The sequence below is a fragment of the Delphinapterus leucas genome, chromosome 1 (genome assembly GCF_059928025.1).
Source record: "Delphinapterus leucas isolate spDelLeu-1000000601 "Yukka" chromosome 1, BTC_Dleu_Yukka2, whole genome shotgun sequence".
In the NCBI taxonomy this organism is placed as follows: domain Eukaryota; kingdom Metazoa; phylum Chordata; class Mammalia; order Artiodactyla; family Monodontidae; genus Delphinapterus; species Delphinapterus leucas.
This window is the reverse complement of record NC_143129.1, coordinates 60,900,115-60,927,641: the sequence shown is the minus strand read 5'-3', so window position 1 is coordinate 60,927,641 and position 27,527 is coordinate 60,900,115. Positions and strand designations below refer to the sequence as shown.

The following is a 27,527-nucleotide window of genomic DNA, read 5'->3' as shown; positions in this document are numbered from 1 at the left end:
TTAGGCTTGAGTAATTGGGGAAACTGAGCATGTCCAATGAAATGAAAGGAAGTGCAGCACTGTGGACTAATGTGTGGATTCAGGAAAAGAATGCCTAGCGATTTGATGTCTATAAGCCTTGGGAGTTATGTTAGAGTTACAGCAAGAGATAAATACTTTTCTTGTTCTCACTCCCTTAAACCATTGTATTCCTTAAGTATTGGAATATCACTAATATTGCCAGAGGCTCAGGGTCGTGTGAAATGGGTGAAAGGGGGTCAAAAGATACAAACTTTAAATAAATAAGTCATGGGGATGTAATGTACCGCATGGTGACTATAGTTAATAATACTGTATTGCATATTTGAAAGTTACTAAGAGAGTAGATCCTAAAAGTTCTCATCACAAGACAAAAAATATGTAACAATGGAGATGGATGTTAACCAGACTGACTGTGGTGATCATTTTGCAATATATACGAACATCAAATCATTAGGTTGTACATCTGAAACTGATATAATGTCATAAGTCAGTTATGCCTCAATAAAAAAGAACACAGGCTTTTATGTTCTCTGAAGGTTTTTCCCCCCAGTACCCTGGGGTAAAATCAACTCTGTTCCCCTCCTCCTAATGCTAAAAGCTCTAAAAGAGTCAGAATAGCTTCTTTTGCTGAATACCATGCAGAGGGTTAAGTGAAGCCTATAAGGACATGCTCCCTCTTCTTAGATGTCTTCTTCTTTTGATTTCTTCCCATCTATTTCATTCCCAGTCCTTTGGGCTTCTGCAAACTGACTTAGAATTTTCGGTTCCCACTGATCCACCTTCTGTCCACAGATCTTGGTAGGTCTTCACGGAAGTGACTCTGAATTAAAAACTCTCAGCCTGGGCTTCCCTGGTGTCACAGTGGTTAAGAACCCGCCTGCCAATGCAGGGGACACAGGTTCGAGTCCTGGTCCGGGAAGATCCCACATGCCGCGGAGCAACTGGGCCCATGCACCATGACTACTGAGCCTGCACTCTAGAGCCCGCGAGCCACAACTACTGAGCCCGCGTGCCACAACTACTGAAGCCCGCGCACCTAGAGCCTGTGCTCCGCAACCAGAGAAGCCACTGCAATGAGAAGCCCACGCACCACAACAGAGTAGCCCCTGCTCGACACAACTAGGGGAAGCCCACACACAGCAATGACCCAACACGGCCAAAAAAACCCCAAAACTCTCAGCCTGCGCCCCTACCCCCATCACCAAGAAATGTGGAACTATGCTACTTATCTATTTTTTCTGTGTCCAGTGATTAATATATTAAATTGGGATCATTGTTGTTTATCCTAAGAAATTATCTGAAGTAAGAGCAGTATGTAATGGTTAATACCTTCGTCCTGTTCATTTTTTAGGCACTCAGACCTCTGACCATCAGGAAAATATTGACTAGATCTTATCAGCCTTTTTCAAAACTTGTGATTTACTTTGCCAGCGTTTGCATCTATCACTAAATATTTTTATGTTGTTTATTTCTGAAATAGAGAAGCAGATTCATCAAGCCCTGAAATAGCTCTTACAAGTGACTGGCCCCCTGTTAAAATTTAGCACAGGGAAATACAGCATTATTTAATCAGGCAAGGGAGTCTCCATGAACCAGTCATAATGAAAATCCTCCCCCACTGAGGCGCTCCCCTCCACCCCAACAAATTTCCTCTTGATCCTCCTTGTACCTTTTATGAACATCTGCTATTGCACTTATAAAACTATATATGGTAATTAGACACATAATCGGCACTGTGTCTAGACTGTCAACTTCTTGAGGAGATTTGCCTTAAACATCTGGTCGCAGGCAGTAGATCCAGGTGGTTGAAGAGGGCAGACTCTGGAGGTAGACTGCCTGGATCCCATTTCTGACTCTCTTCATTTACCAGCTGTGTATGATCTTGGGCAAGTTATCTTTCTTCAGTTTTCTTATTTGTAAAATCCAAATAATACTTCACAGAGTTGTTGATAGGCTTAAATATAGACTTCTCTAAATTATAGCTTTAAAACTGTTAGGAAATTCTTTGACGTGGAGGCATTTCATGTTTTTCTTAATGCCGATTACTGCTGATCAAAAGCAGAGCGTCCCTTGTGAATGCAGTGCTGAAAACATCGCATGCTGGCCAGGCCTCCTTTGTCTTCATTGCTAATTTTTTTTTTTTTTTTGAGAAGAGGGTTTCTTTTTTTTTAATTGGTTTGGTTTTAGTTTTGGCTGTGTTGGGTCTTCGCTGCTGCGCGCGGGCTTTCTCTGGTTGCAGCGAGTGGGGACTACTCTCTGTTGCGGTGCACGGGCTTCTCATTGTCGTGGCTTCTCTTGTTGCGGAGCACGGGCTCTAGGCGCGCAGGCTTCAGTAGTTGTGGCACAAGGACTCAGTAGTTGTGGCTTGCGGGCTCTTGAGCGCAGGGTCAGTAGTTGTGGCGCATGGGCTTAGTTGCTCTGCGGCACGCGGGATCTTCCTGGACCAGGGCTCGAACCCGTGTCCCTTGCATTGGCAGGCGGATTCTTAACCACTGTGCCACCAGGGCAGTCCTTCATTGATAATTTTTAGCACAGTGGTTTTTAGTACGAATTCCACTTCCCAAGCATCTACCCTTCATACCTCCCATCCCCCAATGCCCTCCCCTTTCTGTTTGGAAAGGTGTGTGTGAGTCCTAGGTGTCACAATGACTGGAGGGCGTGACTGACATCTAATAGGTGATATGTCAAATGGGCCTGGGATGCTAGAGGCTCAGAAATGGGAAGTGGGGTCTAACACAACCAAAAATTATTCCACCCGAAACGCCAGAAGTTCCCCCACCTTGAGAAACACTAGCGGCTCCTAGATTCTTTTCTCTAGTTAAATTCAAAACCAACTTTTCACAAAATTGAAATACTATTTTCATAAGATCAGCATATGCCAACAATCATTCCATATATACTGCAGAGTTTAGATCAGGTTGAAAATCTCCACACATGTGTTCTGCTACATTGTGTCATTTCCCTCTTTTCTCTGTATAAATTTTCCTTAAGTTACTATAATAGGTGTATTCCAAATTTGTGACTTAAGGGTTCTATTACTCCATTAATTACTACCCAAAATTTAGTATTTATTGTTTTAAGCACCTGAACTCCTTAAATGTATAAAAATCACATTTGATAAGCAGGAAACCTAACCAAATACATATACGTAAGAGAAGTATGTTTTATTAGAAATAACTAGTGCACATGGAATTCAAGTATTTATAAGGAGTATTCAAAATAACATAATAAAAGTAAAAAATATGAAATAAAGTAACTCAGGTGGATATGGTTACTGAGGTAAAGATTATGAAGACAAATTCATCTAAAATTAATTGGTATACTTATATGTATATATATATTTATTCTATCAGAGTCGTATAAAAACAGGAAATACGTGCTTTAAATGAAAAGAAGAGAGAGAGCATGGGAAACGAAGAGTGTTGAGCATACGTTAGTCACCCCTTATCTGTGGTTTCGCTTTCCGAGGTTTCAGTTACCCTCAGTCAACTGCAGTCTGAAAATATTAAATGGAAAATTCCAGAAGTGAACAATTCATAAGTTTTAAATTTTGAGCAGTTCTGAGTAGGGTTATGAGATCTTACGCTATCCTACCCCAGTTCGCCCAGGATGGGAATCATCCCTTTGTCCATCGTATCCACTCTGTGTACACTACCTGCCCAGGAGTCACTTAGCCACCCCAGTTATCAGATCAACTGTCGTGGTATCACAGTGCTTGTGTTCAAGTAACCCTTTTATTACAGCATGTTATCTATATTATTATTAGTTATTGTTAATCTCTTACTGTGCCTAATTTATAAATTAAACTATCATAGGTATGTGTGTATGTATAGGAAAAAATAGAGTGTATGTAGGGCTTGGTACTGTCTGCAGTTTCAGACATCCCCTGTGGATGAGAGGGAACTACTGTATTCTTATTCAGTCTTCCCCTCCTACATCTCCAACTGAGGCCTGCATGATTAACCTTTAGAAAGAGTAATGCAAATTAGTAATTACAGTCATCCCTTGGCATCCACAGGGAATTGGTTCCAGGACCCCCCACAAATACCAAACTCCACGGATACTTAAGTCCCTTATATATTGCATAGTACTTGCATATAACCTACGCAGATCCTCCCCTATTTTGTTTTGTTTGTTTTGTTTTTGACCACGCTGCAAGGCATGTGGGGTCTTAGTTCCTTGACCAAGGATCTAGCCATGTCCCCTGCAGTGGAAGCTCAGAGTCCTAACCACTAGACCACCAGGGAAGTCCCCTCTTCCCTATACATCTCATTCTTCAAGTACACACTTACATTAAATTTATTTAATTTAAGGGGAGAGATACCTATACTGCTCTTGAGATAGTAGGTTGTTTGAATTCTAATAATTCTTAATGACTTTATGTTTTTTTAATTAAAACTACATACTAAAGAGGTTTTTTAATTCCTTTCTTTGATAAGAAAAAATTCAAGCTCAATATTATATTACCTAAAATAAAACCAATTTTGTCCTGAAATATAGTTTTGAAAACTGTAACAGTCTGTTTTCTTTATCTCATAAACCACGGGAGTTTCATATCAGCTCTCCTTCCTCCTCTACCTTTTTTCCCCTTTTACTTTGTGCCAATCACAGGTGGATGCTCAATATCACCCCACAGCACAAGATAAATAAGCTTGGAAGGTTTCCTAGCAACATATTGTTCTGGGAACCTGCTCTGTTTCCCTGAACAAGATGAAGCCAAACATCCTAGAATCTCAGCCAGATGGGAAAGGATTAGCTTATTGAGGGGCGTTTCATGCTTTTTTTTTAAATTTCACTTTGAAATGAACCTCTTAACGTAACAAGATTGACTTTTAAAAGGACACTCTTTTACATATTAAAAAAAAAAACCTCAGTAATAGTTCCAATTTAAAAAATAGTTTTAGAAGAAATTCTCTAGAGACAAGCTTGTAACATGTAATTCACTTATTGGTGAATGGATCCGTTTTAGAACTATGTGTAAAATACTTCCACATAAGACTGATGTTCAGCCTGATACCCAGTGGTACCAGTATTCAGCTACAAAAATATTAACATATTGTACTTCCTTCTCATTTTGTGTTAAGTGGCTGCTGGAGTAGGCTCCCTCCTTACAATGCCTCTACACAAATCCTCTCACTTCTCCCTTGACCCCTCCTTCTAGAGATCCACAGGAAACCCCTGTCACTGCTTAAAACTCTGGGACTTCTTCCCTTTTCTCCTCAGCTCCAGGGCTACTTCAGTGCCAGTGATTTGCCACTTGGTCTTGAGAGTCTGGTTTTGGTTTTCAGAGTATATGATTAATACAGAGAAAAGAAAACTAGAGGAAATTGCCCCTCTCAAAGTCAAGAAAAATAATGTGGTTGCTGTTTTGTTAGCGCACGATCATGTATATTTTCCTTGTTGTTTATCGATGATCTTGAGGCCACACAGTTGGCAGGTGGTGTTTTTCTTTCTCTTGCACTCTCGTTGGTCACAGCATACTGTTAAAGGTCTCTGGAGATGGAGTAGTAAAGGGTTAGAGTTTCTCATGCCAATATTCAGCAGTGGTTTTGCAATTCAGTGACATGCTGGAAAATGTTCTTTCTTCTAGTCTCATTGGGTAGGCGGTCCCCCATCATCCAGGTGAATACTGTCATCATGTGGTAATTAAATGATTTACACTACCTGACAGGTTTGGACTGTGTGCAACTTCCCAGTTGTGGTGAGAAGCAGATAATTCCAGTACTCACAGTGCTCCTGGATGGGAAGAACAAAGTAATTAGAATAAGCTGGGGAATGACACCTGGTGTCTTTGCGTTTTATTTAACAAATTCTGTGGCCAGATTTAAGAGAATTGAAACTATCCTCATCCCAGAAAACCATAAGATAATTTTATTTTCATTGGTGCTTTCCATTCTCTCTTGCTCTCTCTCTCTCACATGCTTACATGTTTTCTAAATACCATGTTTTGAAGTCGACAAGAAACAATCTGTTGAGGGCCTCCTAGGGGCCAGTTACATTGGTAGGCATCATAATGGATGCTGAGGGGCATCAGTACATGGTCTTTGCCTTCACTGAGTCCCCAGTAATTAGCCAAATAATGCACTTATCTTTTTAAAAATTTCGATAAATTTATTCTTCATTTCAAGTCATTTACGTTAGGACCTAAACGTTAAGGAAAGATTTTGATGTCTAAAGGAATTATATAATTTTGATTGTCCAAGAAAAGCCTAAGAGTAGACTTAGTCTGTTATGTATAACATGTAATAGATTAAAATGGATTTTTTTGAATATTTCCTGAAAACACAGTTTTAAAAAATTCAATGAACCAGGCATTATTTTAAATACTTTGTCATTTAATTCTCCTGACAACCATTATGAAATAGAAATTTGCCTACCAATTTTAGAATCTGTTTTCTCTCTGATATATTATTAGCTCCATTAAGTTTTTTGTGTGTTGCTCAATATTTTATTTTTATAAAATAATAATTCTCACTTTTAACATGCCGGGAGAGTGAATTTTACTTAAAGAAAGTTAGTTAACAGAATTAACACCACTGTTAAATACATTAACAAGAAAAAGTGATGCTATATCAGCAATGTTGCAGAACAGACTACAGCGCATTTTGGTAAATAAAGTTATATTGGAACACAGCCATACTCATTTGTTTGTTTATTACCCATAGCAGCTTTTGTGCAATAACAACAGTGGAATTGTGACCTAGATTGTGTGGCCCGCAAAGCCTAAAATATATGCTATCTGGACCTTTACAGAAAAAGTTTGCAGACCCTGTTCTAGAATCTAGATTTTCCCCCTCCATTGAGTCTGGTGCGCTCCTTTAGAATGCCAGAGACTTCATTGGGAAACACATCAGAAAATGGTTTCCTAAATGATCTCCTTGACTAACATGCTTGTCCTCTAATCCCTGCAGGTACCGACCAAGAAGCTAAAGAAATATGAGAAAGAATATCAGGCAATGCGAGAGAGTCAGCTGCAGCAGGAAGACCCAATGGATAGATACAAGGTATGGGAGACAGGGGTCGCCTGTCAGAGCCAAGTGCCTTCTTTCCCCTAAAGTAGCAGCTGTGGAAAGTTTGTTCCCTCTGTTCCTTCTTGGTTGATGTAGACTCTCTGACCATGCTCAATGTCCAGGTATGTTTTCACCTCAGGAGACTCCTGAGTGGCCAACCATAATATTTCTTTTCTTTCAGTTTGTATATTTGTAGGTAACTTCACCCGTTGCATTTATACTGGGAGTCTTCATAAGAAGCTGAGAGAAAGAGAGGGAAAAGAAAGAGAGAAAGTGGCTATCGACTACTTTCAAAAATGAGAAAAAAGGAAAATGGCAAAGTACGGTTTTAGCTGTGCACAGTCACATCCACAAAGACTTTTAGAAGGCGAACTGCTCCAAGACTGGCACAAGAATGTTTCAGACTTACCTCTGTCTGTAGCCAATGTTCAAAATACAAACTCACTCGAAAGGAAAAATAAAAACCACAAAGCTATATTGAGCACAGTCATGGTGTTTGTTGCAACATTTATTTCCACAAACAAATTTATGAGTAACAGTGACATTTCATTACAGTATGCAGTTCAAGAATCAAGATGATTTCAGTTTGATATCTTAGTTAATTGTAGTATTTTAAAAAATGGGAGCCAGTCATAAAGATCTCCTCAGTGGTAATTAGCAACAGTGTTTCCATGATACAATGTTGGGGAAGTACTGATTTCAAACTTATTTTTTTTCCAACGGAAAAATTTGTGTCTCTCTTCAACATGTTTTAATTCTTCAGATTCCTACAGATACAGAATGATTCCCTCCCTCTCCACATCAGTACATTAGGACAAGAGAATATTGTATTCGTACATTGAGCACCAGCAATGCCAAAAAGTACTGCAATGACATTATTAATTAAACCACCCACTGTGGGATGACTTCTGCTTGTATAACTAGAGTTGCCTCCATGTGGTCAGAAAGCTGGACACAGGCAGCTGCAGTTACACAGTATATCTCGTCTCCGTTGCTGAATTGAATAGCATTGGAGGTTCACATAGGGGAATGGTGGAAGGAGTGTATGGATTTTGTAGTCAGATCTGAGTTAAAAACCTGAATTTCTGGAAAAGGAGACAGAATTTGGAGTCCAGGTTGGGGGTTTTAATCCCTATGCCGTTGTTCAGCATCTTGGACTAATTATTGAGCCTCTTCTTCATCTGTAAAACATATAGTATACACATTTCCTTGAAAGATTGTTGTGAGGATGAGGGATGTTATGTGTTAAGTACCCAGCACATAGTTGGTGTTCAATAAATGGTTGTGATTAGCCTTATTAGGTCCACTGCCTCTAATTACCCAATTATTACTAGAATAATATCACCTTATTTGTGTCTGCTCCACCAGTCCCTTGATTATCTTTCTTCTGTTTCTCTCGAGTATTGCTACCTAATAATCTAACATCAGTGTGTTACTGCCCTTGTTTATAAAACCAGCTGATAATAAAATCCCACATATTGCTATGGCAGATAACTATTACCATATAAGGTGCTCATAGATAAAGTTGGAAGTTAATTTCCACCCCTCAATAAAACCAGTTTTAATGCAGCTTATGTAGCATTGCTGCTTTAGAAAGGCTTGAAGTAGTAATTATAAAATATTATTAAGGATCCAAAGTGAAGCTCTCCTACTGCTTGCATCATTCTAATTTTCTTATTGCTGCCATTGTTATGAGTAAAACCTAGGAAGGATACTTCAAAATAGAAGAGAGGGAAATGAAAGACTAAAATGGTGTATTTAAAATCAGCCTGGAACTGAACTTATTATTTCTTATATCCTTTTTGTGTCAAAGCAGCTATGTATAACTAAATAGTACAATGCATATTATTTCTTAAAAAGTAATTATCACACATATACTATTGATGTGTACAGTTTTTACTGAAGGGTCAAAGTAGAATTAAACTTATTTTTGGTCTTTGTTTTGCAAACAGGTACTACTTTTAAGCTTGAATGCTCTATTTATGCATATCAGATACCCTCTATAGCTATTTCTTTTGTATTATTGTAATAGCTTGTCAATACATCATCCAACTAATATTTCTATACACTTTTTTTTTTTTTTTTTTTTTTTTGCGGTATGCGGGCCTCTCACTGTTGTGGCCTCTCCCGTTGCGGAGCACAGGCTCCGGACGCAGGCTCAGTGGCCATGGCTCACGGGCCCAGCCGCTCCGCGGTATGTGGGATCTTCCCGGACCAGGGCACGAACCCGCGTCCCCTGCATCTGCAGGCAGACTCTCAACCACTGCGCCACCAGGGAAGACCCACTTTTAATAATATCTAGAAATTTGTACTGGAGATAAACTTGGTAAAGTTATAGTCCTCACATTATAATTACATTTTCAAGGTGACACTTGACAACATAGTGTCCAACCATCAACAGATTTGTTCTTTCAGATATTCACTATCTAGTTTAAGAAGCTAATTACAGTTGTATTCATTAAAGTAGGAAGGTGTCTTAGGAGATACATTTTAGCAACTTATAAATTTAATCCTGTCAAGAATAAGATCTGTGCCCTGGGAATAAGCACTTTATAATTCATAGTTCTTGGACTGGGAACCCAAAAATTCTCAAGAATAACTTGGGAGGATCTTTGAAGGCATTGAGTCAGAACTTATACCAGTTCACTGACTACCCCTCCTCAACCGTTAGGATCCGTAGTGTTTAAAATGCCTTGTTTATCCTCTAGCTTGCCATACGGCAAGGGAGTTAGGAAGATTGTGTCAGTTAAAAAAAAAAAAAAAAGGCCAGAAATGTCATACCTTAAGATATTCCAAGAGATTTTTTCAGCTTTATACTATTTTTCTTGGGCATGGTAGGGTACAAAAAGAGGATAGCTCTCAGTAGTCACATTCTTGCTGTAGCTATCTAAACATGTGTTTTGTGTCTATTTTTACGATATATGCAAACATCTACTTCTGAGGTTATGTCACTGTGCTCACCTGTATCTAACACTTGATGAAATGGTGTTGGTATAAATTTAAATTTTAGAACCCTAAGCACAATGAAAATGTTCTGGAATTTGATAGTGGTGACAGTTGTACAACTTTGAGAATGTAGTAAAACCACTGAATTGTATATTTTAAAAAGACGAATTTTATGGTATGTGAATTATATCTCAAAAGAAAAAAAAAATCCAAGCAAGATGTCTGAAGAGAATTGGCATCTGCCTGCCATCTTTTTTTCGTAAACCTCAGTCACACCAGAGGTACCTGTGCACAAGCCATACTTGTGGGAGGGAGACCTCCTGTCAGAACTGGAGCTAATCAATGACTATAGATCTTATGTGTACTTATATTTATAAGGCAAAGGCCAACATAAGTGGGTGATGCATTCATTTTTATGTATATATACATACGTGTGTATATATATATGTAGTATATACGCATACATATATACATGCACACAGACATAAACATATAAATAGATAATGCATATATATATATATATACATACACTGCCTGTGCTACCTGGTGTTGACATCAGTTTGTATTTGAAACCAGTGAGCTCTATAATGACTGCTTATAGCCTTTGGTGTACTCTTTCTGTTTATCTTCCTGACTAGATTCCAAGACACAGAAAGGAAACTTTATGGGAAGAAGAATATACAGTATTTATTCTAAGCCTCTTTTATTGTCCTTCTTAAGTTTGACCTGGCCCGATTTGTGTAGTGGTATTTATCTGCTCTTATATTTTGGTTTGTAAATTTATTTATAGATTTCAAGTGAAGTGAAATGCAGGATGAAGATTTGTCTGTAGAAGTACATCATGTATACTTTTATCTTCATACAAGTCCCCAGAAAACAAACATTCATGGATATGTGCAGCTGTTTTAGTCATTTTAAAAATTAGTAGCCAAGCCCCTAAAAAGCAGCTATCAACTTCAGAAATTAAAATATCATTTGCTATTTTAAGGTGATGAATTGTTTTCATTTGGGGGAAGTTAGTCTTCTAATGATGTAATCTATTGATGGCAATTTTAGAGAACTACAGTCTTTATCTGTCTTTAGAAGATGACATGCTTTTCTTGTTTAATTAAAGAACTACTTGTACAAATGTGGGTTAAGCCTTCAAAAAGCACAGCTAATTAATTAAATTCAGTGAATCTCCCAACGTGTAATGAAGGTTATGTTATTACCTGTTCTAGATGGGCAAATCCTAGAAAGAATCAGGAATGCTTAAACTCTCTTGGGTTTGGGAGACAGTATTATAAATACATAATTTCTAATTGAAGAATCTTATCTTTGTTCAGTATAATTAAATCTAGAATGTTTAACTTCTTTCTTGAGGTTAGACATACTACATTTTTTATCAAAATGTAATTCAAATAGAAAGAAAATGATTCCTGTAAGTTCACAGAAGGTTTTTCTTGCCCATACTAATTTTTGTAGAGCAGTCATCCCTGCATGTGATTTAAAATTAAGCTATTTAATTATAAATAGTACAAACAGTACAAACAAGATTTTCTAAATAAAGCTTAACTTGTAGTATTTGCTATCCTTACATATCTAAGGAAATAATTTAGAACAATTGTCACATTTTGTTTTTAACTTGATAAGTGAAGAAGTTTATGCTAAACATACGTGGAAAAAAAAGACCCCCACCTTTTTTTTTTTTTTTTTTTTTTTTTTTACTGTATTGGACCCTTCCTTACTCAGAGAAGTCAAGATAAGTGAATCCATCTTTGAAAAGTATTTCTCTTCCAATGAAAATAAACTTATTTTTCACATCAGAGATATTGCTGGCTTTTGGAAATATTTGCTATGAAATCATGTGCTTTTAATGAACAGTGATAGTCAAGAGGATGATTTCTATCTGCCTCTGACAACTTAATGATAAACTTCAAAAGGCTGCCACACTTTCTTTTTGCACGTGGGTAACTCGATGAACTCACTGTTATAGGATTGTGGAGAAGGCAAGCCTAAGTTCTCTTGATGCTTCTCGAGCCACTTAGCTAAGAAGGAGCAGGTGGTTTCCGATGATGCTTGTCTGCTGATTGAGTTATACTTAACAGGAGAGGCATAAATGTTATGCATATTAAGAATCTCTTGGTATATTTATCAATGATCTTCAGAATTCTCCAAAAATTTTCTTCAATTTTTAGTATGTCTTGTTTCCTGTTAAAGGAGTCTGACGGAGAAAATTACATCACACTCCTATGTTTCTACGTCATCTGTAACCCATTTGCTTTTCAAAAATTTGATTTGTATGCTAGAGTAGTACAGGGATTTGCAAACCATACGGCCGGTGGGCCAAATCTGGCCCACTGCCTGTTTTTGTAAATAAAGTTTTATTGGAACACAGCCACATGCTTATTATCTATAACTGCTTTTGCACAACAATGATGGAGTTGAGTAGCTGCAACAAAGACCATATGGCCTGCAAAGCCTAAAATATTTACTGTCTGGGCATTTACATTAAAAGTTTGCTGACCCCTATGCTAAAGAGTAATCTAAGATTGTTTTTAAGTGCTATGAGAAATGCAGTCTCGTTTGCCAACTGCCAGTTAGTTCGTACCGACAAGATTTTCTCTTTAGTTTGGCATTTAAAATTGTTTAAATTTCCACCAGAAAGATAAAACTGGATATGCTGGGTAAAGTAGGAGCATAAAATGATTTGAGACATCCAGATTTTCTTTCTCAGATTTCATCTACAGATAATGTAGACGTTTAAACATTTCATCTATAGGCATTTGTCTTTGAATGTCAAAAACCTGTTTGATGAAATTTGAAGATGATGACTGTCAACTCTTTTGAAAGAGGCATCCAGAAGAAAAGATGTGAGAGTTGAGTGTGTTGTTGCTAATAAAATTACACTGGGTCTTTTAGGAAAATATTTTCTCCTGACCCTTAAATGTCTTTAAAAGTCTGTGCCAAGAATTCATTATAGCAGCAGACAGCACACCCAAAATACTGAGCTAGAGTCATAAAGCTGCCTCCTGCCCCATCATTTTTTCCTTTAAGGCTGAGTTTATTTTCTTCTGATTGCCAGTTCACATTTCTCTGGTTTCTCATCTTGGAAAAAATCACATTCACCATTCCTTATACTGCTTCACCCAAACTCCAACCCCCAGACACAGAGGAGAGCTGAGATCCATTTTTCTTTTGCATTCCCCTGCCCAGCAATTTCATTCTGTTGCCTGAAGATGAAATATTTTGCAATGTTTCTGACTTTGTCATATAAGGAAGTTCCTTCCACCCAGCTCTAATAACAGTGTAAACAACTCACACCGTAGTTGCAAATAGTTCCACAGACAGCGTTTTCATCAGTCATGCAAACTGCAAATAACAGCGTGGAGAGGGCGGAGTTTAGTGTATCAGTCTTCCTGAGTTGAGACTTTGCCCATTGGCTGCCTCAAGTATACTTTCTTGCATCAAATGTTAGCTGTCCTGGAGAGAACTTAGAGTAAATGACACTCTAAGGAAAAACAGAAGAGCAAAATAGCATTAACAAGCATCTGTTTTTGTTATTGCCATTTCCTAATTGTATTAGTAGGTGTGCAATTTCATTGGATATTCTTTTTTTTTTCAATTGTCTTTGTACCTATGATTGAAAACGGTAGTTGGTCTATGGCTTTTCAGGAGGTAAGTTTTTTGTCTATGTATGTCTGTAATATCAGCGTCTGTCTCTCTGAAAAATGCAGTATCCTCCTCCCCAAAGTTACTAACCCAACTTTCCCAGCTGCACATCTTCTATGCAAGAGGGGAGGGAACTAATGAGGAAAGTTGTTGTCTGCTGTTTGTTCGAATGTTGTTAATTGTGTGACATGGAGGAGGTTTCAAACAGTGTGCTGTGAATTTTAAGGGTTATGTAAGCATTGTCTCCTGTAGCCTTTTCCGAAAGGCAAGGGAAGCGATTTGCCTGTGTTGTTTATGGGCTCTGAGCGTTCAGCACATCCGCTTGTGCAGACTTACGGCACGTGAGTATCTCTGCACTGGCTGAGGTTATGGGGCCACTTCACGTCTTTCTCGGGTGGGCCGTCCTTGCCAACATTTCAGAGCGAACCAAGCAAGATTCCAACCTTTCCCAAAGCTAAACTGTCTTCTTTATTCTATTATAAAGGCAGACTTTTTCTTCAGTCAGTTCTAAAAACAGTTTTGGCTCCCTGGGAAAGGCTGGAAAAGACAGCCAAGTCATGTTGTCTCTCTTTAACCCTTGGTAAGCGTGGGCGGGTTCTTCTTCATAGAAAATCTCCACCTTGCCCCGCCCCCAGCTTCATACTTTGGAGGACGATACTGCATTTTTGGCCCCAGAGCTTGCTTTCCCACGTGTCTGAGTGCAGAGCAGGAGTTGCACACTTCCCACTGTGCTGCTTGCTTTGCACACACTGAACTGAAGCTTCTTGCTAGAGCAAAAGCCACTAGCCTTGCCCCCTAGGCTATTTTGCTTTTTAGGGACCCTCAGACACACCTAATTTCTCCCCAGTCTTCCCCTATCCACCCCACCCCCTTAGCTATGTGTCTGCGAGGAAAGGTTTGAGTTGTGACAGTCATGGTAATGGGAAGTGACCAGTCAGGTTTCAGCCAAGCTCACACCTCTTTCATATATAATATAACATAACCCATCAGACATGTATCTCTAATCAGTAGTGAAGTAGCTCCTGGTGCAGTTTTTAAGTACTTTGAACAAAGTGCTTTTCCATAGCGTTGTATGACTTTACCTGGAGGTTATTTTAACTTGATTCTAAGCATATATCACTGTAACCTGAAAAACTGGTAGCTGCAACATTTTTCACTTGTGCCAAATTAACACAGTGTAAATAAGTAGTTGAGGGAGCTGTTTGTATCTTGGAGACTTAAGTACAACTTCAGTAAGAATAGGACACTTAGGAATAGGTATTCGAATAGTCTTATCACGGTCTCTTTTGAGGGGATTTATCAAGAAATGAGAAAAATCTCTTCCCTGTCTAAAGCAGTCTGCCTTGTGAAATATGGTATGATGAAACTGTGCTTGGTATTGCTGCTTGTTCCTGGCAAGGAGGAAATTTGTTGGAAAAGTTTTTGAACCATATTTTTTTAATCTGTTTCCAACAAGCATGTAAGTTGTTTCTGTAAAAAGGGGTAATAGTTTGATATATCAGGACGAAAGACTAATCGCTAGCCCCTGCTAGAATCTGGATGACTTCAGCAAAGATTGAAAGATTCAGCTGTACACACCCTGGCTATTTTTATATTTTAGTTCCCGCTTCTATGGGAGGGTAGAACTTCTGTAGATTGAGGAGACAGACAGAATTTGATGAGTATAATTTGCCCCTACAAATATGTACACTGTCTTTTCAGGAATATCTTGGGAAAGGGTTCCTGGCAAGGCGTCCTTTTTTGTGAGGGGTTACATTGTATCTTGGTCACAGAGGAAGATCCATTAGGGTTTCACATAGAATATGAGCTTCTAATAGGAGAAGACTTTAAAAAAATTCTCATTTTGGCATTTTATCCTTTCCAATGGAATTGAAATTCTGAATTGCTTTTTATTTCCTAAACAACTTTTTAAACACGTGTATTATATATTCATTGTAGACAACTTGGAAACATTTTAAAAGCACAAAGACAACAGTTAAAATAATCCACTACCCAGAGTTAATGTTGTTTATGTTGTTATGAAAATGAGATTTTCCAGTTATTTCTTTTTTTCCCCTATAAAGTAGCATAAGCATTTCTCCTGTCATTAGAGAGATATTTTTTACTTATATTTTAACACTGTATGGAATTCTATCATTAATTTATTTAGAAGTATTTAAGATTTGTATTTTTCTTTTTTAGTAGATCTCTTTTTCAAAAATGTTTTGACTGTTCCCAACTGTTCCAGTCTACCTTTAACAAAGGAGAAGGGAGCAATTGACCCTGTTGGCTGGCTGTAGTCAAAGTGCACGTTTGTCCTTTGGCTTCTTTGCTGGCCCTGTTTTTGGATCCTCTACCTCCTTGAAAGTCTCAGGCTTTGCCCTTACCATCTGCTTCTTAGCCCTTTTTAAAAAACAAAAAGAAAAGAAAAAGAAATCAGGGCTCTTCTTTCCATATAACAAACTCCAGGTGGTTCTACAGAAGATAAAATTCACTCCCTGCCCCCCTCCCCGCCTTGCCTCCAGTATGCTCTGATAACTATCTTCCAGGGCATAGTTTTGGCTTCTGGTTGTACACCACTGCTTTGTCTGAGTTTTTGCCATCCTTGCAGAAAACACCATTAGGAGTGTAAATCTGAAAAACAGGAAGGTCTTATCACATTGATGTTTTTCCTGTCAGCTCTCTTTTGAATCTTCCGTAACTGCTAACAATAGCAGAGACAGCACTTTTGATACTTTGGAAGGCAGGTCGCTAAATTGCTATTCAGAAAACAGAGTGAATGTACACAGTTCATAATGACTGGTGAGGGGGAGATCTTGCTTCATAAGAATTAGTGACTTGCTTTCTTCATCATATAACTGTTTCAAATTTTTTTCTAGGAGTTCAAGGGGCAAAAAACAACTCAGCAATTTATTTTACCCAGAACCTTTTAATCTGAAGTTTTTTAAAAAGGCAAAACAAACATTCAGAGACATTATCATAAGGACGGTTGCTCTTACTAACACAAAAATTGGTGTTCAGAAAAGTAAATACATTCATATCCAAAGAATGAAAATGTCAGTTGATAGCAAAACAAATCCAAACCGTGTATCTTAAATATACTCAATTAATTTAAACTCTGATACGGGAAAAACCATTTAGAGAAATGTCTATTGGTTTCCCCAATTTCATCCTTACTGTGTCTTGCAGTTTCCTTTGAGGTCAAGGGTGCGATTATCGTGCATGTTTCAAACAAAGACTTGCCTGTGTCTGTATTCTAGGTCTATATGAAAACCTCACAAGATTGGGGGTGTGTTTGGAAATTTTGCATTTCATGGCACGGTTTTTATGATGAAGTCCTGTCTGGAGGGCTTAAGGGACAATTGTAAGTTTCACTGGGTAGAGTTCCGCATCTGCTCTGCTCGCTTAACTCACTGTTGTTTCCCAGACAGCAATCCTGCCTTCCTGTGCCACTCGCGCCTTCTCCTTTTTACACCTTGAAAAGTTCACTTTGTTGTTGTTGTTGCTGCTTGTTTTTCCTCACCAGTTCCATTTGTTTCTGGTAGTATGTCCAGGCACTAATGCCCTAATGCCCACCTCTGGTTGTTGCTCTTTTTCTGCAGAGGGAGAACCGGAGATTACAAGAGGCCAGCATGAGGCTGGAACAAGAGAATGATGACCTTGCCCATGAACTAGTAACCAGCAAAATTGCTCTGCGGAATGACTTGGATCAGGTAAACCTGTCCTTCACTAGGCGGAAATAAGACTATGACAGCCTCCTCCGGGGCAAGGACCAAGTTGCTCTCAGGGCAGTCCCACCAGAGCTTGCTCTGTACTTGACCCTGAGTGAGCTGCCTGATGGGTGAATGGGTGGGTGGTAAGTGGGAGGGGACTGCTGTTCTCACCGGAGACGGTGGAAAACGCAAGCTTTTGAGATAGGTTTCGGTCATTTCCAAACAGCATGTGCAGCATACTTAAAAAAAAAATAGCTCTATGCTTCTCTGGTGTCTCTTCTCTTAATCTCTACTTTTCCTAAACCAAGGACTGCCAGCATCATTACCTGAGACTGTCAGTCACCAAGAGTATACAGTGCCACTCTAATACCTGTAGGCACTGTACTTTTTTGTTCCAAAAAGATTTCTCATCTACAGTAAATGTGAGGATTTTATATGAAGTATGTACATTGAGATATGTATTGTTGGATTGACTGGCATCCTAGTGGTTGAGAGCCAAGACTGCCTGGGTGTGCATCCTGGCATCACCACTCACTAATCATGTGACCCAGGGCCATTCTTAACCTGCCCATAGGTTTAAAAAAGTGTTGACCTCATAGGGATGATGTGAGAATTAAATGAGGTAAAGCACTACAAGAGTATGTGTTCAATAAACATTAGCTGTTGCTAGGAAGCCCTTAAATTCTTTAACTTCCTTGTCCTTTCCAACAGTACTCACAGCTTTAGGACTTACTGTTCTTCCATTGGTTGTGTTTTTGGAAATAATTGGCAATATAGAAGGAATCTTGCACAGATTTAAAGCCATCACTCTATTTTCTGACTTTTAAAAAGCCCATATTCCCAATGGTGCAGGGTCAGAAAAGTTGAGACTTAGCTGGTTGAATCTGTAAAAAAGAGGCATTACCTGTGCTCTGGCTATGCATTGACAATATTTAAAATACAAATCCGTTAATAATATAGATATGATTGGATGTTTAGAATTGCAGGAATTTTTTAAATGTTTAAAAATGGTCCCTGCCACAACTCCTTTTCCCAGATAAACAGCTAATTTTGCAGCTCAGAAGTTTTAGCCACAGTAAGATGGGAGATAAAACCACTGTTAAGGAAAATTGTGCTGAAGGGGGAGAGGAAGAAGCTGAAGGCGTCAACACTAAATGGAGTTTGAAAATAAAACAAAAACTGTGCTGCTTGGGACACAGGATGTAGAAGATAGAAGCAGCAGCCCCATGGTGGAAGGCAGGGGGATGGCCCTTTTAACTGCAAACCCCATTCAGCCAGCCTTTCTGCAGGCTGTTAGAGATGGTATGAAAAATGCGTGACTAAGAGAGTCAGAACCAGGGAAGGTAGAGGGGTCCCCATTCAACAGGGCCACACCCAGCCTGACCTTGGCTGTTGTACTTTTGTAGCAATAAGACCACGGTGTGACTCAGTACTCTAATGAAATTTTTGGTTCCATATTAGCTTTCCAAATGGCCTTGACTGACACTTGATTCTGCCATTTTGAATATTTTATCCATTAATAGTTTTCTTAAGATGGCTAGCTAAATGCAAAAGTTTTGCAATAAATCTGTTGTAATCATTCCATGATGTATGTAATTCAGATCATTTTGTTGTGGACCTTAAACGTACACAGTACTGTATGTCAATTATATCTCAAAAAAACTAGAAGGAACAAAAGTTTTAATCAGTTAGACTCAGTAGGTATGCAGTGAAATAAGTTAGAGTTGTAAATTGAAAGTTATGTGGGAAATGTATTTGGTACATTAAAATGTACATTTGCTATATTTAAAAGGTTGAGCAATAATGAAATTAAATACTTACTGAGTTCCTACTATGCACCGAGCACTTTATTCAGCAATGTATAAGCATTATCTCATTTAATTTTCCTAATGACTCCATTAAGCAAGTATTTTATCTTCCATTTTATAAATGAGGAAACTGATGTACATACTCTGACTTGGAAAACCATCCTAAAAAAAGTAGAGATTTGCTCAAAAATATAGGTACAAGGTTGTTTACTGCAGCGTTACTTACAAGAATAAAAAATTGAAATAATGTGTATGTCCAATAGAAGGAGAGGATGAAGATATATCTGTAAAATATCTTTCTGGAATCGTTTTTTAAAAACAATGGGAAGGTAATGATATAATAATTTTTTTTAAAGTAAATTTATCTATATATAATGTTTACATCTAAATTGCAAGGAATGTATGCTGGCAAAGGGCCATCCTGTAGGAAAAGAAAGGAGGCTGGAATATACATTGACAGGAAAAAAAGCCTACAAGGAAATACATCAAAATGTTACTACTAGATGTCTCTGGGTGATAACAGTAAATCTAATTTTTATATTCATCTTCATACTTTTTTTCAATTATATATCTTTTGTAAGGAGACCTTAAATTACTTAACCACCCTTGGTTAAGTAATAATGTGCCTTATAACTCTTTAATGATCAGAAAAAATATTTTATTAAAAAAAATTGTTTCACCACCCAAAAAACCCATTTTGTAGATTAGTCCGGAACAATTGCTAGGGTCCTCCTGAAATTATTGAGTACCTAGGTACCTCATGGAGCTACTAGATCAATCCCTGAAGAAAACATCCCTTCATTTATTCCTTCTTTTTATTTCCTCCCTTCATTCCTCCCTTTCTCTTTTTAAAAAAGTAGTTAAGACCTGGCCCCTCTGCCTTTTGAAGCTTATTTTCTAGATGAAAGAATAAAAATTGCCATTTCATTGAATTGCTAACTCAAAAATTGCTATTTCCTCCTAACATCTAATTTTGTAGTTTCTGCCTGAGCAGGGTTTATTTGCACATCAAAAAGCTGTCCCTGCAGTTTAGGTGTCCTGCCCCTCCAGTCTTTGAGGAGAGGAAGGATATTAGCATGAGGCTTTCCTGCCTTCACCCAGTTTGCCCAGTACTTTTCCATTCCCAGTTTTTCAAAATCACATCTTTTAATTAAAATAGCAAAACGTTGGCATACATCAAACAAATATGAAAGCAGATTGTATTTGAGACAATATGTAAAACAAACAAACCTAATTAGGTAATTAGGTAAGTTATTTCATACCCGTGTCATTTTAGCGCTGGCTTCAGTCTTCCTGGCCCCCAGCAGCTCTTCATTTTTCTCTCTGACAGAGCCTTCTCTTTTGACAACTTGCCTCCCTGAGACTCCTTAAATAAGGACTTCTCAGTGATCAGAAATGAAAAAAGATACAACATCTCCATTTCAGTTTCTGTTGCTATCTGCTTTCAGGCCCTTCCTGTTCTTTCTGTTCCCAAGGAACAAAAACAAGAGACACAACCAGTGCTTTCCCACTGCAGCCTGGGCCCAGGTCCCTTCTGACCAGAGGGAGTTCGTGTCAAACCAGAAGCTGCATATCACAAGTGGCACATTCTTTTGTTCTGTTTTAAATTGAACAACTGCCTTGGCTAGTTCTTTGAGAAATTATTTCTGAAAGAGCCTCATCCCTAACGTGAGAGCTGAGCCTTCTGAGCAGGTTATTAGTTGGTTCATGATTTAATCACACATTGCAGTGTTTGTTTCTCTCATATATATGTCATAGAAGTTAGAGAGCAATTAGAAGTTTTCATATCAATAAGACATTAAAAGACGTTGGTAGGTGATTAGAAGACAGTAATGACAATGGTCCACTCAGTCTTATCAAATTATGGTGAAGGTTTTATCATTTGGGCTCAAAGATAGAATTAGAGTATCTATCTGTTTAGTATTCTGTTCCTGGAGATTCCTTTAACGTTAAAGATGGTTTCTACTTAAGTGAGGTATAGAGGTTGGCTATATAGAGACCCAGAAGACCATTTTTAAAAGGAGAACCTTTTAAAAGGAGAATTCGGATCTGGTTCTATTTTGATGAGCAGAATCAGTCCTACTTTACTGTTTAGCATGGAGGGGAAACTCTGGATACAGCTTCCTGTGGGACCCACAGCAATTTCTGCAGATGTCAGATCTGATAACAACAGAAATAGAGGGAGGTCACCTGACCTTGGCATAGTGAAGAATGTGCAACAGAAAATGTGTACATAAAACTAATAGGCCTGGGACTTCTCTGGTGGTCCAGTGGTAGAGAATCCGCCTTACAATGCAGGGGATGTGGGTTCGATCCCTGGTCAGGGAACTAAGATCCCACATGCCACGGGGCAACTAAGCCCACACGTCACAACTACTGAGCTCATGTGCCTCAACTAGAGCCCACGTGCCACAAACTACAGAGCCCACGTGCCCTGGAGCCTGCGCGCCACAACTAGAGAAGAGAAAACACACACGCCACAACTAGAGAGAAGCCCGCGCGCCGCAATGAAAAAACCCCGCATGTCTCAACGAAGATCCTGCTGCCGCAACTAAGACCCGACGCAGCCAAAAATAAATAAATCTTAAAAAAAAAAAGAAAAAGTCCCTCTCGTCAAAAATTTCCTCAAGGAAGTGAGTTTTTTCCCTTTTTTTTTTTTTCTTTTTGGCCACACTGCACGGCATGCAAGATCTTTTAGTTCCCCGACCAGGGATCGAACCCGCTGTCTCTGTGGTGGAAGTGAGGAGTCTTAACCACTGGACCGCCAGGGAAGTCCCGTCCCTTTTCTTATAGATATTTCCAAAATCGTACAACATCTAGATATGCCACAGAATTTTAGAAGCTTGTTGCTGAATGTCAGGACAGCATTGACTATTCAGAAGTTGGCAAAAGGCTCACTTTTGAGTTTGAGTGAATCTCCCTTCAAGAAACCAAACTTAGAAAACATTTGTTTCAGTGTGTCATGATATATATTATAAAAAGGACTATTTTCTTCACAAAATGGAGATTGCTGAGGGTATGGTAAGAGGTGGCTAAAGTGCAGTCTTCTTTATTAGCAGGGCTGTCACTCAGATATTCTTGGGTAGAATATCTCAGTGGACTGCCATTCTAGGGAGACAGATTTGGTAAGATTTTTAAGAATGCTGAAGCCATCAGGACATCTTTTTTTTTTTCCACTAGAAAAATTGGATTTTTTATTTAAAAATATTTTCAAAGGCTAATGCCATAGTGGAACAACCAAAGGATAGTTGAACCAAATTCTCAGGGCATTAGAGGAGCACCTGCCAATGCAAACTCATGATTCGCTGCCAGGAGACCCTCTGTTGAAGACCTTGGGAAGGATCGCCTGCTTTGTAGGTAACTTGTCATCTGCATTGCAGCTCTAGAATTCGCAGTTTTGAGTTTCCATAATCTACATCTGATATCTTACGATTTATTAAAACTTGCAACATGCATGTTGCATTTTTTTGAGACCCACCTCTACTATTAGGATGCGTTTTGCTGTGTAGATTTTCCCCCCTAAACTCTAATGTATCAGAACAAATTTCAAAGTCTTTAAAAGGGACTTTTTCACTTTAACTACCTGACAGTTCCACATTATCTGAAAACAGCTATAAGCCCGAGGCTGTGGGACATCAGGAACTGGAAGACAGAGCCGAGAAGCTGGAATGTAGTTTCTCTGCCAGGACCCAGCAGACTGTGCTGGCCTGGCCATCTGGACATGTGGGAGATACGGTGACACACAGACAGAAGGCCACCTGGCCAGTTTTCACAAAGACTTGGACAGCGTTTTGCTGCTGTCAGCCCGGGATGGCTTCTTCAAAGAGCTACCTCTCTTCTGTGACTGCGGTTTTCTCTGCTGAACTCATTCCGCCCACCTCCACCCAGTCTGCTTCTCCAGGGCCTCAGAGTGCCACGTCCATTCACTCACTTATGGAGCGCCTGCTCTGTCCCAGTCCTGGGCTCAGGGCTGGGGGTGTAGTGACGAGCAAACGAGAGAGGTTTCCCACCTCCCACAGCTGCAGACAGCTGGGCGAGGCACACATTATCACACACGCAGTTTGTCACTGTAGGTCGTGCTGTGTGCTGTCAAGGGAGATACGAGCTTCGGTGGGGTGGGGAGCTGCTGCAGATGGGGTGAGGGGGACAGGGCTCAGACCGCGCTGCACTGCAGGGTGAACCTGAAGCCGAGACCTAAAGGGCGAGCTAAGTGTCCTAACGTGTAAAGCAGACACGCATTAACTAAATTAAATATACAAACACACAGTGCTTTCACGGTGAATTTTGGTTCTGTATCCAAATTATGAGCAGTGTACTCTGTCCAGGCTTTTCTTGGCTATTCTAGAAATATGGTCTTTTCTGCCTGGATTCTTGGTCCTTAGTTCAGTTTTCCTCAGGGCTGTCTCTATCACGGGTTTTTGGTCTTAATTTCTCCGTACTGCACTCGTTGCTATTGTGAGTAGCCTGGTGGGCCAGATTAACCTGGGCCGGTCTTGGAATGTTCTCACCTAACTGTGGTCCATGGATCAGCCTGTCTGCTCATCCTCTCTGGACCTGCCCCGCGCACCACCCGGTGGAAGCTTCCAAGTGAGGCTCCACCCTTCATCCAGTCTTACCACGCAGTCTCAGAGTGAGTGCTGTAGTGACAGCTGCAAACGTGGAAGAGGTGTTTAGAGAGAGCGTGGGCTTCAGTGCCATTCCAATCTGAATTCAGATCGTGGCTCTGGTCTTAGATGTGTGTCCCAGTCAGGTTTATTTGATCTCTCCAAACCTCACTGTCATTACCTGGAAAATAATTTTTGTTGTGAGGATTAGAGATAATGTGTGCTGAGTGCGTGGTACCTGGCTGGCATTCAGTGAAAGCAGCCACCCCCTGGGTGAGCCAGAGGGAATAGAAAGGCTTCCGGTAATGTTGGAACAATAGTAACTGGAGGTCGGAGAAAGTATACACGTGCTTTCTTCACCTTCTTTATGACTGTGATGGACTCTGATTTGCAGGCAGAAGACAAGGCAGACGTGCTGAACAAGGAGCTCCTCTTGACCAAACAGAGGCTGGTAGAGACTGAAGAAGAGAAGAGGAAACAAGAGGAGGAGACAGCTCAGGTAACAGGCGTAGGCGGGCTTGTCCTTACGCAGGTGTATTGGTACGCGGAGTTGATTAATACTGTAAACAAGAAGAAACATGAAATTTGTTCAGATCAAGGGCGATGCTGAAGCAGTACATGTGAGTAGAATTGAGGCAGCATTTCCACCCTTGAACAGCTTTTAGGAATTTGCCTTGACTGGGACGTCTAGCGAGAGTGGTACGCTTTCTCCAAGTTTAGGAACTTGGAATTATGATCCAAGAGCTTTGAGGCATCTGCAGATTTCGTGTTGTATCTCCAAGATGTTTGACTTCTCTGAAGTAGTTTATGAGGATTGCTAAGCTGGAAGCCTACAGAGATCTCTGCTGGGAGTCACCTCCATCAGTCACGCATTTTCACGATTCACGCCTTAGAAGAAGGGGCACCCACGTTTCTGTTCCTGGCAGAGCTCTCAAATCTTCTTCCCTGAGAGAATAAAAAGAAACCCTTTGGGAGCCAGCCCTGAGGTTAGCTCTCTACAGTATTCATATGGGTTGTGAGGCTGAGCAGCTGGAAGACACACCATTGCCAAGGACCCAGAGGTGACAGGAGGGACCTCTCCACCCTGTAGGAGTCAAAGCTTCCGGCTTCCCTGAGGAAGAGCAGGCTGCTTCACCAATGGTCTCCATCTCTGTCCGTCCCAGCCAGGCATGATTAGCTCACTTATAATGAGTTCAGTTCGGAGACATCAATAATACTAAATATAAAACAGCACACAAAGCATTTCAAAGACCTACATCCAAGCAACCAGAAAAACTTCCAGTAAAGTTACTAATGAAGGGATGTGTCATTTAGCACCTTCTGGGATTTATAAAAAGTATTCCATGATTTTTTTTTTTTTAAATGATGCAGTGAGTCTCGGCAATTACTGTGGACCAAGATTTTTGTTTTTCTTTAACATACTCAAATATATTCAGGGGCCAATTGTCCAGTTTGATCTAGCCCTTTGGATGGGTTTTGCTGTTTTCTTTACTTCCTATTTTTTGGTGGCCCACTTCAGTACTTCAGGTAAAGAATGAAGCTGTTAGTAAATGAATTTAATCCATGCCCCTCTCCTCTGTGTGTGTGTGTGTGTGTGTGTGTGTGTGTGTTTATATATGTGTGTATATCCTGTTTTAATTGTTGTGGTTCCCTTGTGAGATAGGGATTATTCTCATTTGTCAGATGAGTAAACTACAGCTTAGAGAAATTAAATGAACTTGCTCAAAGCATCTCAGCTATCTCAGTTGACCCTGAGCCAGTGCGGCCTTATTGCAGAAGGGACGAAGGGTATGGCTGAAGTCCTTGAATTATGTAACAGAGAACAGAGACCAATATAAACAACTAAGTTTGAATCAGTATAACCTACAAATGCTCTTAGAATTTTAGAATGTAGCAAATATGAAGAAATTCCGAAATCTTGTAACGATAGGACCAGTTATAAATTGCAGTAACTTGTGAATTTACAAGTACCAAGTATACTCCATTCATAATTTGGGATGCTGCAAAGCAGAATTCATCAGTTTTTTTCTGATTGTATACTTAAAGATTAACCAGAGTTGTTTTTTGTTTGGTCAGTTTGGGAGAATCGAATTCTTCCCTTTTTATCTGGTGGCACCTGAGCTTTTTCATTGCCTTAACCTTCTTCTATACCTAGAATTCTAGAGCTGTCAGGCTACAGAAATAACTGTGCTTTTAGGTTTAGCATTCATAATTTAGTATTTCTGCTACTGTAACAAGTACTGCATTATGTCACTTTAACTTCTTCTAAAGTCAGTGTTTCTTCAGTCCCCATCTCCCATGTCTGACTCCAGTCCCAAAAGCCTCTTGTTCCTACCTCCTGAGGGGTAACAGCAGTGTCGATATGGGACGAAAGAAGAAGCCCTAAAATGTTTTTTCAGTAATTTATTGCAGAGCATCAAGAGTACATGCAATGCTGCCTTGATGTTTTGTTTTAGACTCTCATAAGGATAAAGATAGCTTCTGAATGGACACTTATTTAACAGTATATTTATAAAGTAGTAAGAAGCATAAGCAGTTTTATACTAGGATTGCTCATATTCTTATACATTGCAGGCAAAAAAGTAAGATTTCTGTATCTCTGGAGATGACTAGTTTTTCAAATGACCAACATGCAACTGCAGTAGGAAAAATGTGTGTACTTATAGTTGTTGACGTTGTTGTTGACTATGAATCAGGCAGAGTGGAATATGGATGTTCATGGAAATTTATTAAGATTTTGACTGCGTCTTGATATTTCTCATTCTTACTCTTTTAGCTGAAAGAAGTCTTCAGGAAACAGCTAGAGAAGGCAGAATATGAAATAAAGAAGACTACAGCTATCATTGCCGAGTATAAACAGGTAATGTGCCATCGTGGGCTTCGACACTATAAAGCTAATTGTTTTGCTCTTTTCTTTGGGGAAAGTTTGTTTGTTTTTAGAGTTTCCAGAACAGTAACTGTACTGCATTGATTATACTTGTTGGCTCATTTTCTCCTCTGAAACAGACAGTGGTTGGACCTGCTTGCTGATAACATGAGAAGTTTAATTGAGCAAAACAATCTGTTGGTTGTTTTCAATGTTTGATAGATTTAGAGGAACAAGAAATCTTATTACCACTGGGATCCCGTCTCTGCCTTACTCAGAAGCTAATTTCCAGTAGATCACACTAGTAACATTTGCCTCTTGGCCGAGCACTAAAGTTTAGTCACTGTATTAAATGGCAACAGCGAGGAGATCCATGAGTCCTTTGCTGTCACAGTAGAGAACATGGGAGCTCTTTTTCCCACATGGCTATATGGCCTTACCCAACAGAGGCCAGTGCTAGCAATTAACCTCCTCTTGTTAACCTTAAAAAGATCTTTTAATGGTGGGGCGGTGCTCTTCTCTTTGAGGACATTTCTAGTCCCATCGCGGGGGTGGGGGTGGGGGTGGCGGCATGTCTCAGAAAGCCTTCATTCCAGCTCCAGTAGTATCTTCCTGTCCCTGCTGGTTATGCTGGGACATGGCAAGGACTCCTCTTGTTGCCGAAGTACTCTGACTGGACTGTTCAAGTTCCAGTTTTCCAGAATTGTTAAGGTACTGTATGCCACCTACTTATCCAGAAATTTCCCTGGGGTCTCCTGCCTCATAGAGGAGTTTAAAGTCTAAGGCTTCCTTTTTTTTTTTTTTTTTTTTTTTTTTTTGCGGTACGCGGGCCTCTCACTGTTGTGGCCTCTCCCATTGCGGAGCACAGGCTCCGGACGCGCAGGCTCAGCGGCCATGGCTCATGGGCCCAGCCGCTCCGCGGCATGTGG

At 39.7% G+C, this 27,527-nt stretch overlaps 1 protein-coding gene across 10 annotated transcripts in view; it reads left to right on the top strand.

Annotated features, from left to right (window-relative positions):
* The window catches only part of RABGAP1L (RAB GTPase activating protein 1 like), a 684,589-nt gene that overhangs the window by 645,929 nt on the left and 11,133 nt on the right, over positions 1–27,527 (top strand). For 9 of the 10 annotated variants that reach the window (XM_089921687.1, XM_089921608.1, XM_089921651.1 and 6 more), the window contains 4 exons: positions 6,933–7,025; positions 17,210–17,320; positions 24,127–24,231; positions 26,509–26,592. In XM_089921687.1, the coding sequence (XP_089777813.1) occupies positions 6,933–7,025; positions 17,210–17,320; positions 24,127–24,231; positions 26,509–26,592 (393 nt within the window). Of the gene's footprint in view, positions 1–6,932; positions 7,026–11,692; positions 13,635–17,209; positions 17,321–24,126; positions 24,232–26,508; positions 26,593–27,527 lie in introns of those variants that run through there. The other variant, XM_022556541.3, reaches the window with a different exon arrangement.